Raw genomic sequence first — 12,364 nt, forward strand, 5'->3', positions numbered from 1 at the left:
TTTTATGCTCTATGCTTAAAATGTTCTCAAACAGAAAAGTCAGAGGAGCGGGGGCACTGCTGGGTGATGGGGAGGAGTTGTTTGTTCTCGTTGTTTTTCTCTTGACAACAAAATGAGTTGTTTGGTTGGTTTGATTTAAAAGAACATTGCACAATAATTCAGAATTTCTAAGAAAGGATACACAAGACTTTTTTTCTTTCCTGGAATGTTTTCCACACATTTCCAGCATATGACATAGGTTCCTTTGGAGACATTGGTTGTTTTCCAACACTGCACTGGATTTCACTCCCATGAAAAGAGATCGTATCTGTTGCTCTCCGTCTCTTTTCATAGTCTACCATCTGCTGGTTAGACTTCAGAATTGCATGGGACTTGTTCCAGACAGCGTTCTTCAGCACTGGGCATGTGTCAAGGGTGTGAATGTCACCTGCTCTTCGTTTCATGTGAAACAGGAGACAAGAAAATATTCTCTCTACAAGCTATCTGACCTGCTTCCACCTCTCAAAGGATGTAGGGATCTTTGCTGAAGATGAAGCAAGCACTGTTTCCTTTTTCACTGCACTGGACTGTGAAATACATTAGCTATTAGAATATAGTTAATCCCAATTTAGTCTCCACAGCTCAGTATATTGTCTATCAATCCAATCTAAGCACACACTGGGGGTCAAATCTGATGCAACTTCTCCTAGCTCCACCCAAATGAATGGGGATGTCAATGATTAATATGAAAGCTGAAGTTCTAAATAACTAAGAGGCCTGTGTACAAGCCCCACACTTATGGAAATGCTGGATTAAGACACACAGGACCGTTAAAGAGGTCCCCTCTGGTTGCCCTTGTTGCCTGTAATGTTAGTTCTAAAGAAGATGATTTACAGCAAGGGAAATCAGGGCTGTATCAGGAAATTTGAGGACCTGCTTCCGCACCCAGGTGTGAAGGAGAATAGGCATGTAAGTATGTATCATGGTCTCGCTCTGATTTTAAGGCTGGCAAAGACTAGTCACAGGCCTGAAAGCAGCAATTAAAAACAAGGAGAGAAGTGATACTATTGTGAAAAAGCAACAGGCACCCTGGGTTTCACCCTCTCTCAAACTCTCTGAAAGAACGGGCCATTTACTCCTTAGAATTCTTGCTTTGCACGGGACCCGAGGCTTCATGGAATTGTTACAGTTTAACTACCAAATGGAACAGGGAGGGGAACGTCGGCATCACCTGTAGTTATGGCGACAAGAAAATATTGACAGCACAATAAATTACATATTAATGGAAATAGCAAGGCAAAAATTTATCCTGCTTGACTATTAAATAACCAGTCCACATTTATGAAACAGGCAGGGCATTCCACTTCTGAGATCAAAGATGAAGGAGTCTCTTTAGCTATTCACTTCTGTTTCTGTGCAGTGTATGTTACCAACCCACCGCAGCTGATCATGGTCTCAGAGTTGCACAACAGGCTATTTGTAATTCCCTAAATTAATCCCCTTCTAGAGGTTCACCTGTTATGTATGGTCGCTCATGGTGCAAAACCTTAATGTTCAACAGAGCACAGGAAAGAAATCTCTGATTGTCTCTCCTCTCTGTAGATATCAACTGCAAATTATCAGGTTAATCATAAATTGACCAAATGCTTTTCTTTGCATGGACCCATCCCCCAAGTGAAATTCCTTTGCGTTGAAACATTTCTTGAGCACTGTTGTTAAATAATTATAAGCAGAATGGATCGTGTTATGCAAGTCCAGGCTAGTAACACTGCAGAATACACTTCCCAGTGTACCTGCTACTGGCCTTTCAAAATGAAGCTTCTAGTTCTCTGTCTGGGTAATATATTCACCTGCTCATGTATTTGGGAGCCTCTAAGCAGTGCAGCTGTCTGAGAATGCACTAGCTAGTTTGCTTCCATGGTATGGCATATCTTGGCTTGGGAAAACTTGAAACATTGGTTTAGCTTGCATCTGAAGAGCAGTGTTTGATTCAGCCATAGCGTATTGCAGTTACCACCAAGATTGTCAGCGTGGCTTCCTGAAAACATTTATTTTTGGTGCCAAGCAACTTCTCAAGGATTATTGGATAAGGGTCTCAGGAGAACTCAGAGAAGAACTTCCACCTTGCTCCAGCTGAAGATCATTCAGATCTTGATTTTTTTTTTTGGTAAGAAAAAGATATTGAATTAACTCTGGTTCTGCCAGTGTCACAACTTAATTAGGTTTGGCGTCCTGGGAAAAGGCCATGAAAAACCATCACAGTTTCAGGAAAGAGGGAGAAAAAGTTGAAATGTCAGTGATGGAAAAGCAAAAGCAGAATTCTTCCTGGTGTGCGTATAAGCAAGAAGTACCAGCACGTATAACATGGTAAGTTCCATTCTGAGAATAGTACATTTATTAAGGGTTTGTCTAAAAGGAAAGTTTGTCTAAATGGGTGTGAATTTACAGCACACTAGCTGCGCTGCACTAAGTTCCTGGGTGCACGCTTTTACTGAGCACTAAAAGTGCCCTAGGATAATGTAGTACTCTTTAAAGTGTATTAAGCTAAGTTTCACAAAGGCACTTCTAGTGTCCACACAAGGAGTTAGCGCAGAGCAGACAGTGCTGTAAATTCACACTTTTGCTTGCAGTGCACTAATTTCCCAACAGCAACAAGCCCTTAAGACATGACGCTATGTTGCACGTTTTTCAACCTGGTTTTAGCCGTGCAAGTCCATTGGTTGTCAGTTGAATGAACATAGCTCATGGGCTACATCGACATACATCACGCCGAAAGCTTATCCAGTACCTGGCGAGAAGGAAACAACGTCATAGATATGTCGCACACCCACCATCCTCAGTGGTCATCCACAGTTGTTGATGCTGCTGTTCATATTACCTACTTACGGCAGCTATTAAACTTGTTGTAACTTCCTCTGAAAAGACCGTATGAAAAGAAGCTGAATATAATCAAATAGAAAGTTATGCTGTGTTGTACTTATTTAAATCTTTTCGGTACAAAATAAGAATTCAACAGGTTGTACTTCAATATAGCAACACCTTGAATAGAAAAAAAAATTGTGGCTTATTAGTTGACTGTGAATTACCCCCTGTAATCATGGAATTAATATGTGTTAGAGTCGTCATTATTTCCTCCAAGCTATGCAGTGACCCACACTGGATATTTTCATCTGATCACATGCTTGCCATAGAGAAAATGTTGCCATGGCATCATGTGCTATTGAGATCTGAGTGCACTTGGTTTGGGAATTAAATACTTGAGAAAAAAGTGCAAGGGTGGAACAGCCTATGACTAGATAGAGGCTCAGAGGACCAAATCCTCAGCTAGGATAAGTCAGTGGAGATGCACTGATTTGTGCCAGCTGATGATCTGGCTCTGAGTTTCAGACTATATCCAGCCCCCAGGGATGGGAAGAGAGTGCCCCACATAGCTCTGTACTAGCCCCCTTGCTGGTTCAGGAGCAGTGCAAAGAGTCACGTCCATTCCTTCTCAGCTAGGAGGAAAGTCGCGAAGACTCAGGGCCTTGGAAATGGGCATGTGGGGGGAGAAAGGGACAGGGAAATGTCTCTTTGGGACTTTGAGAAACACTAAGGGAAAGCCACACGGGATTTCCTGGTGAAATACTATCACTTGTGAGGGTGTGGAAAGCAGCCTGGTACACTCGCTTCATCTTCACTTCCTGCTTTCTCTGGTGCCGCTCTTGCATTTATTGCACTAATAGTAATCATCATCATCATCATAAATAAACAATTGTGCCTTCCATCGAAGGATCTCGAAGCCTCCCAAAAACACTGTGATGCAGAACACTCTAATGATTGACAGATGGCTGAAACTGAGCCACAGCGGCTATGTCTACCCTGCCGTGGACACCTGCGGCTGGCCTGTGCCAGCTGACTCGGGCTTGGGCTAATGGGCTATTGAAGTGCAGTGTAGATATTCGGGCTCAGGGACCCTCCCACCTCTGAGGGTCCTAGAAACTGGGCTCCAGCTCAAGCCCGAATGGCTACACAGCAATTAAACGGGCCCTTAGCCCAAGCCCTGCGTCAGCTGGCACAGGTCAGCCGCGGATTTTTAAGGGCAGGGTAGGCACACCCGGAGAGCTTAATGTCTACATTTTCAAGAGTCCACTAATGTTGGGTGTCCAACATGAAGCTTGTTAAGCCTGATTTTCAGAAATACTGACCCCTCTGCAGTCCTCTTGTTCTTACTACTCCCTGTAAGAGAGCACTTAGCAAATTAACACCCTTGGACCTGAGCAGTACATACCCCCACAACAATCTGTGCCTATCCTGTCCTCGATGAGCATTTTCTTTGCTTTGCTTCCCTCTTCTACCAGCTTTGATCAGAGTAAAAGCCCCCGTCTGGAAGAAGAGCTGCAGCTGGGTCACTTGCAGCTCCTGGAAGCATTGTTTGCTCATCACACCTCTCCCAAAGGGGAAGACCAAGGCAGGGAAACAGAGAATAAAGACCAGTGGGTGAGACCCTGCAGAAAACAGAAAGTGGAGCCACCAGGAAGTCTGACTCTACAAGAGTTTCATAGAGTCCTGTCAGAGCTGACTGGCTCTGAGATCTGGAACAACCAATCGGAGCTGCTTTTCAACAAGGTAATGAGGATCTAGGGTTAGATGAGTCATGAATGCAAATAATTCCCATCCCAGCCAGTTAGCATTTCTAGCATGCAGGCACCACGTTATTTTGAAACACTCTTATTTTGATCTTTTCCTTGCATGTCCCTTCATTACTCCCCTTCCCATTAGGACTCTTACCTTATGGCAGCTAGTCTTGTAACTGGCTGCCTGGGACTTCAGCATTAACTGCTTCTCCAAGGCCTTGCATCTTGTGGAGGTAAAATGCTACCACCAGACTGAGTGAAGTACCACGATTTCATAGCATTTTACAGCTACTTTGTACAGGTATATACATGCAGGGACATGGAGATTCACGCCCTATGTCGTCTTATCCATTTAGACTGTGAGCTCATCATATTCGGGGACTGTCTCATTATATGTATGTACAGTGCCTAACACAATGGGTTACCTGGTGGACCCTCCGGGTGCTTCTGTAATACAAGCGATGAGTAATCAGAGTGGAATTTGATCACTAGGACTATTGAGCCTGCTCCCGCTCCCTGTGAAGTCACATTGGCTTTTCCCCCTCCTTGTTTGTTGCCATGTTTTTTGAGGTTGACACCAGCTGTGATGGCCTTATTGACTGGAACAAGTTCTGCACATACCTGCTGCTCTATTACAAAGAAAGGGACTACATGAAAGCCAAGAAGGAGATCTTCCTTGGCAGGGAGCCCCTCATCCGACACTGTGTGCAGAACAAGGTGAGCGGAGAGGGAAGTGTATTGGTCGCAGAGGGTGGAGGAGCTGAATTATAACTGGACAGGCTAGCAGTGTAACCATTCTCTGGTGCTGTGTGTAGTTCGGCAATATTCCTCTCTTCTTCAGCTGCATTTTTCCTTCACAAACAAAATATAAAAGGAATTAAAAACTTGAGCTTTACTCTTTTTTCCCCCACAAGCTTTATTGCAGTTTTCTTGAGGACACAGGCAGACAGCGGCTGGCAGAGTTTTCTGTCTAGCTAGAATTGTCTTCAGGGCAGCTTTTCTTGTTGAATTTCTAGTAAAAAACGAATAAAGAATTCCAGATTTGTTCCACTGACATAACTGTAAAACAATTCTGGGCAGGCACTTAAATCTAGGGAGAGGTCACTTTATCAAATAAAAGGGCAGGGTCATAATTTACCTATTTCAGGACCAGTTGGGTTGAGCATTTCCCTATAACTTTGAAGGTGTACAGTCAAATCCTAGCCTTGTTTATACCCACCATTGAACACAATGGCTGAATTACAGGCACGTATATAATGTGAAATGGAGAAGAGAGTGAGATCTGACCACTGGAGCAAGATGTGTCTTGGTTTTTCAGCTGGCACCAACTACCAGGTTATTGGCCATCTCTTCTCCACCACCACTCTGGTTTGTGAGTGTCAGCAAAGGAGGAGTTCTTACTACCTGGGACAGCGCTCTACATATTCAGAAAACTTATGAGGTAAAGAGGTTGGTAATAGCATGGGGGTAAATGCAGTGACAACTGAACTTGGGAGTAATTCAGCATCCAGATTTCACTCAATAAATTGCTATCTGAAGGAGAGTTTAGCCTCTTTGCAATGACGATGAGAGCTGGTTGGGATTTTACAAAGGAATGTTTTCCGATGGAAAATGTAGTTTCCGCAAGATTCAAATTTTCTGCAAGAAAATTTCAGTTTTGCCCCCAAATGTTGACTGTCTATAGGAAAATGGAAATAAAAGCTTTAGTTCCTTGGCTGCCCACCTGGAGGGCTGCTGCAGATCTGGGGCTTCCAGGTTCCATGGTAGCTACCTGGCTGCATGACTCCCTGGGCAGCCGGCTCCCTGACTCCCTGAGGTATCCAACTTGACAGTCAGGCAGCCCAGCCAGCTGCCCTGGGATCTAGGGGTCCTGGAAGTCCGTGGGCCCTCAACTCCTCGGGTGGACTGCTGGGGAGCCTGGGAGCATTTTTGAAATGAAACACTGTTTTTTCCCATAATGGGAAATTCCAAAATTCCTGTGTTTCATTCTGAATCTGAATCAAATATTTTCCAAAGTGTCAGAATTTCTCTTTTCTGGGAAATTCTAGTTTAAACCCTCCCTAATGAGAATCCAGTACCTACATTCATAAACCGCTTCTTGTGGCTCCTTGTACTCCTTCCATCTGCCCTGGGGAAAATAAGGGGTTTGCATTGTTGTGTATCGTTAAATGCATTGCATCAACTAGCATTATATGGGGTCAGAGTGCCTGTCTGTCCATCTGTTCCGGTTGTCTGTTGGTGACTACTTAGATTGTAAATTCTTTGGGAGTGTATACAGCACCTAGCACAATGGGGCCCCAGTCCATGACGCTTAATGCTACTGCAGTACAGATCACTAATAATGCATATGTTTGGGAAGCTAGGATTAGCAGGTTACCTTCATTTTCCAAGCAGTATGCCCCTGGCACTGCTAGGTGCCACTGAGAAATTCCTGTCAAGTGCTGAGTGCCTTCAGTGGGAGATGAAAAATACACAGCTCCTTGCAGAATCCAGGCATATTAACTTCATCAGGGAATGGCTGTTTCATGCTGAAGGTGGCCCCAGTGCATTTCTTCTGAGAGGGATTCCAATCTTTTGAGTTCTCCTTTGCTGCTTGTTTTCTAACAGATTGCAACAGATTCCAAAGGCTCTCAAGCAGAAAAAAGAAGGTTGAAATTCTGGACCACAGACGCTGCGTACATGGCAAATGTCCACAAAATCGCAGTAGCCACCACCTGCAGGGATATTCACTTTTTTGACGTGTCCACGGCAAACCTTTTTGAAGAGTTTCATTTATTTGGTACAAGTTAGGGTTTTACTAATAGGAGGGGCCTCTGTTCATGTTTCCAGATTCTATTCTGAGGTTTGGGTATCGTCTAAATCAGGCTTCTGATTTCCAGCATTGCTTTCTGGGGAGAAAACACCAGGCTATTTGCACAGAAACCTGGGTATTTTGGAGAGCAAGAAACCAAATAAAAGTCCTTAATTGCTGCTCACTGCAGTCTCTCTGGGGTCCCTGTTGTTGTTCTCTCCTACTGCTTAATGGAGTTAGCCAAAACTGGCCAAAGGCAGGTAGCTAAAGCCATGCAGCAGATGGAGAGTTGGAGCTTCAGAACCAGACCCCAACACTCACTAGTAGGTCAGCTGTGGAGGAGATGGATTCCTATAGATGTATGGGCATAAAGGTTTAAACTGAAGGCTGGAATGATGACCCTTACTGAAGTCAGTGGACCAAATTCTGTTCACACTGGTACTGGCATAAATCCAGATTGGCTCCATTGGGTGCAGCGAGGTCAAGCTGAATTTACACTAGTGAAAGCAGCTTGTGACCCATGGGATTACCTGAGCTATAAATCGGGCAGAATGTGGTTTTGGTCAGATCCTCAACTGGCATTCGTTAGCATAGCTCCACTGAGATCCAATTTTACATCATATGAGGAGCTGGCCCTTTATGTATAGTGGATCTGATTCTACACTGTCTTGCAGCTTGTGCGGCTAGTGGAAGTGATGTGCTACCATTCTCACGTGGTAGCATTTACCTCCTGCAATGGAGAAACAGGCCCAATGAACCTTATTTAAATAAATGACAATACAGCAATTGCTGGGAGTAGGTGAATGCAAGAAGTGATTAGAGACAGGCTGAGCTGCTAAATTCAGATCCATTTCTGAATTTCACAGCACTTCAATGAGTATTTGGGCCCAGAGTTTTGGTTCATGTCTGTCTCTAGTGATGGTTATGTTGATGGTTATAAGAGTGTGTAGCTGACCATGAAAATAGATATAGGTAGAGGAAACTAGACATCATTCTGGCCTCTCTTTTTTCATGCATACCCAAGGAATTTACACTGTTCCCTGCCATTAACTAATCATTAGAGTGATTAGTTCTATGCATCTCCATCCCCTCCCACTGCATTGAGCGAACAGGATCCCTTTCTACGTATCCCATGGAAAAATGGATATTGAGGACGTGGGGTAGAAAAAAGTTATGAATAATTCTAATATTCCATTTCTCTTTCTATCCCTCCAGCTCTGAAAAATGTTCCAACTTCATTGTACTACTGGTATGATGCAAAGGTACGGTGGCACCGCACTTTGTGTTTCAATATGTGCTCATAAAGTTACCCGTAACCTTCACTGTTTATCCCCAACACGTAAAAGTGTTTATGAGCATTTGTGCCAAGCTCTAACTCTTTGTGGTAAGGTCACAGTCTAGGATTGTCTTATTTCAGATGCAAGAACCCATCCTGACTTAGGTCACAACGATTGTTGGCTACCATTCTCTTGTGAGGGACTAAGAAGCCCGTCAAGATTCAGGGCAAGAAGGAAAAGTTAATTATTACTTAAAGGAATGACAAGGGTGCTCTCAGATTTGAAAGTGGGATTTATTTAGGAAGCTTTTCTAGCTATAATCTTCTTGGGAACAGAGGATTTGCAGAGCGGATCAGAGCCTTCTCCATCAAATTCAATGCCCTGCTTGTAGCAGAGGTGGGCACCTGATGTTTCAGGGAAAGGCAAACCTGCCCCACTCCACCAGTGATGTACTTAGCCAGTTGTGCAATGGTGTCTATAGGGAGACATGCAATGTTATATATAAGGGTAACAGAATCAATGTGTCTATAAAGGGAGCAGAATCAATACTGCCTGTACAGGAGACAGAGATGGTTCCAATTCACACCCTGTGTCAGGGGGTTTGATTGTTATCAGCTGTCTGTGCTGGATGGGGCAAATCTTACTTCTCTGCAGTGTGTGAGGGCCTTGACACAGGGACCCAAAGCTGTGCTGCTACCCTAGTCCAGAGCCAGGATTTGGGGAGGGCACATGTACGAGCCTGCTAGACTGGACAGAGCCCAGCTCTTGGGGGGAAGGGGCATACTGTGTGGCCACATGTGGTGAGTTTGGGGCATGGCACGGGTGTGTTTCGGATGGACCCAGGGGGTGGATGCACAGACAGCATGGGGGGTGCTGTGTCAGAGCTCCCTGCAGAGGTCCCCAAGGCATGCCCAGCACCCTACTCGAGCCGTGGGCCAATTCCCTGGCTTTGGGCCAACGGACTGTAGCATGGTTTTCAGCAGTGACTCAAGCGCAATTACATTCAGTGTATGTTTAATCAGCTGTTAACCGTGCGAAGATGGACCATAAAGGGAACATCATCAGCTTCCCCCGGCAAATCCCAACTCCTCTCTCCTCCTCTGTGTTTTTGTTTTCCTTCCAGTCCTTAGGGAGTCGCTCCTTGCTGCTCTGGGGAGATGACCATGGTGACGTTCACCTGCTCTGGCTGCTGCACCCTCATTTGGGCATCTTTGAAAAGCCCTTTTCGGATCAGTCAGGGCCACAGAGAGTCTTCCTGCAGGTGCGGGCAGAAAGGCACCTTCCAGAATGGTGCTAAACTTCAAATGGTGCTAAGAATGGTGTTAAGCATCCCTCCTTTGCCACGGCCCTTCCTGGCCTCTTTTCGGAGGCCCTAGAAAACAGAACCTAGGCTAGGAAAGATGGTCCAGTTTAGGTCAGGCTTAGCTACCACAGCCAAGTAGATACCACTATCTTCTCCCCATCAGCCCAGCTACGTCAGGCAAGAATTCACAAACTTTCATCTCGCCAAGTGCTGCCCCACTCTGTCTTTAACTGAGAGAATCCCACTTCAGAGCAGTTAGCTGGAGTGCCGCCCAAGCAAAAAATAAATAAATACATGAAAAAGGGTGGCCGGAAGGCCGCCCCCGGAATTGTGCCACCCCAAGCACATGCCTGCTTGGCTGGTGCCTAGAGCCAGTCCTGATAGCGACATGTAAGGAGCACAGGCTTTGTAGCCTCTACAGGGTACCAAATGCTTCCCCTCCTCCCCAGGCTCTCCCTCTCGGTCCATAAAGGAGTGGACCAAACATTATTCTAATGCAGGGCTTCCCTAGTTGATAAAGTTGGAAGAGCACTGACCTGTATCGAAGGTGATACAGGGATTGGGACCCAACCTGCACAGCTGACACAATTCTGGGTACTGCTTCGATCAGCCCACAAGTCTACCAGGTTGTTTTAAACTCCTCTACTAATGACCTACACACAAACACACACACACCATTATTCTCAGATTGGCTTAGCTCTCAGATGGTGACGAAGGCATGACCTACTAGCCCGTGTGTTAGCAAAACCGTATCGAAACTTCACCACTTAAGGTTTGTCTTGACCTTAAGTCCCAGTTGAGCCAGAAGCCAAGTCCAGTTGTCCTCAGCCAGACAGAGAAGTCATCCCGTAGCAAGATGAGGAGGATAAACAGGGAATCTTCTCAGTTAAGCAGGGGTTCCCAAGGGCCCTCTAAATTCCTGGGCCCCACTGAACCCTCTACATTAATCTCTGATATCCAGCTTCTACAAATAATGGAAGGGTGGGGGAATTCAGTGCTTGTGAAATATTCATTTCTACAGAGCTGGGCAGGAGTTGCTATAAAAAAAATTCTATATATATAAAAAAAAATTCCCTTTGGAATGAGAGAGCTGCCCAAGGTGAATTCACATCTATTCAAAGGAAATAGCCTTGGATGCTGCTCTGGGCTGAGATAAAAGGTCAAGGCTGCGAGAGTCCACTGGGCAACACAAATTAGAGGCATATCTCTAGCATTCAGACTGTAAAACGCCTTCACCACCCTAGGTTCATATCAAAGAATGTGAGGCTGCAGTAGCTCCCAAGCATGTGAGCAGAGTTTCTTGCTGCTGTTCTCGGTTATAAATAGAAGCATAGTGGGTTATTTTTAGAGCTTGGCGAGTGGGGATGGAGGGAACTAGAGAAATCCTTCCAAACAAGCTGGTTTCAAGTTGAGGCAAACATCGCAGGTTTGTGCCTGGTGGACAAGAATATAACCGCTGTGCACGGCCATTCAGAATTGTCCCAGACCAAGCCCTGAATGCCCTAAGCCTGGGGATATTTGGTTCTGGATCTGAACTGTGCCTCTCGGGCTCAACTCTAATCCCACCATGAAGTCATTAATCACACTGCCGGGGGACAAAATAGTCTGCTGGGTTGGCATGGCATCATAAACATCATCGCATTAGGCCCAGGGCTCACCAAACTTCACTGCTAAACCCTACATCTCTTTTGCTGTTCCAACCCCTCTATAGTTCTCCCTTTCTGTGTGCATGCTACCGCTGTTCATATTATGCTGGGTGATTAGTAGGTGAACTAGCCTTGTGACATTTCTATCCCTTGTTTTCTCCCAGGAAATTAAAGAGCACAGTAAGCTCCTGCAATATCAAGCCATCCCAGAGGTGCACAAGGAAGCAGTTTCCCAAATCCAGTATGTAGCAGAGGGAGAACTCATCATTACATCCTCAGGCAGTCCCAAGACCTCAGTGGTGATCATGGATATTCTCAGAAAGAGAAAAGTTTACACCTGGAAAATCAAGAAGGTAGCTCCACTTCCTGTCCTGTGGCCAATGTTTTTACTCCAGCATCAGGCAAAATGAACACAGTCACGTATACTTGATAATATTATATTCCTGTTTTTATACTCACCAGAGTTTATCGCTCTTCTTATTTCTCTCAGGTACTTATCTGGCCCCCCATTAAGCCAGTATCTGAGCACCTCGCAATCTTTAAAGTCTTTATCCTCACCACACCCCTGTGAGGTAGGACAGGGCTATTAACTCCAATGTACAGGTGGGGAACTGAGGTACAGAGAGACTAAGGCCTAGATCCACAAAATGACATGGAGTTGCAAGGAAAGCGGGATTGGAGCAGAGGGGCTGGACCCTAGGTCTCCCACTGCCCACGTTGGTGCCTGAACCACCAGGCTACAGTCATTCCCACTG

General features: G+C 45.2%; 1 protein-coding gene across 2 annotated transcripts in view; it reads left to right on the forward strand.

Moving 5' to 3' along the window:
* The first annotated feature begins 902 nt into the window (after nucleotides 1-902).
* LOC311530951 (cilia- and flagella-associated protein 337-like) overlaps nucleotides 903-12,364 on the forward strand; it is a 53,028-nt gene continuing 41,566 nt past the window's right edge. The window contains exons 1-9 of one of the 2 annotated variants that reach the window (XM_084648008.1): nucleotides 903-948; nucleotides 2,185-2,346; nucleotides 4,317-4,584; nucleotides 5,163-5,309; nucleotides 5,911-6,033; nucleotides 7,200-7,371; nucleotides 8,599-8,645; nucleotides 9,784-9,921; nucleotides 11,774-11,962. In XM_084648008.1, coding sequence (XP_084504134.1) covers nucleotides 2,225-2,346; nucleotides 4,317-4,584; nucleotides 5,163-5,309; nucleotides 5,911-6,033; nucleotides 7,200-7,371; nucleotides 8,599-8,645; nucleotides 9,784-9,921; nucleotides 11,774-11,962 — 1,206 coding nt within the window. In that variant the 5' untranslated portion in view covers nucleotides 903-948; nucleotides 2,185-2,224. Of the gene's footprint in view, nucleotides 949-1,721; nucleotides 2,347-4,316; nucleotides 4,585-5,162; nucleotides 5,310-5,910; nucleotides 6,034-7,199; nucleotides 7,372-8,598; nucleotides 8,646-9,783; nucleotides 9,922-11,773; nucleotides 11,963-12,364 lie in introns of those variants that run through there. The other variant, XM_084648009.1, reaches the window with a different exon arrangement.

Source organism: Lepidochelys olivacea (assembly GCF_965140295.1).
Source record: "Lepidochelys olivacea isolate rLepOli2 genome assembly, chromosome: 14".
Lineage (NCBI taxonomy): Eukaryota > Metazoa > Chordata > Testudines > Cheloniidae > Lepidochelys > Lepidochelys olivacea.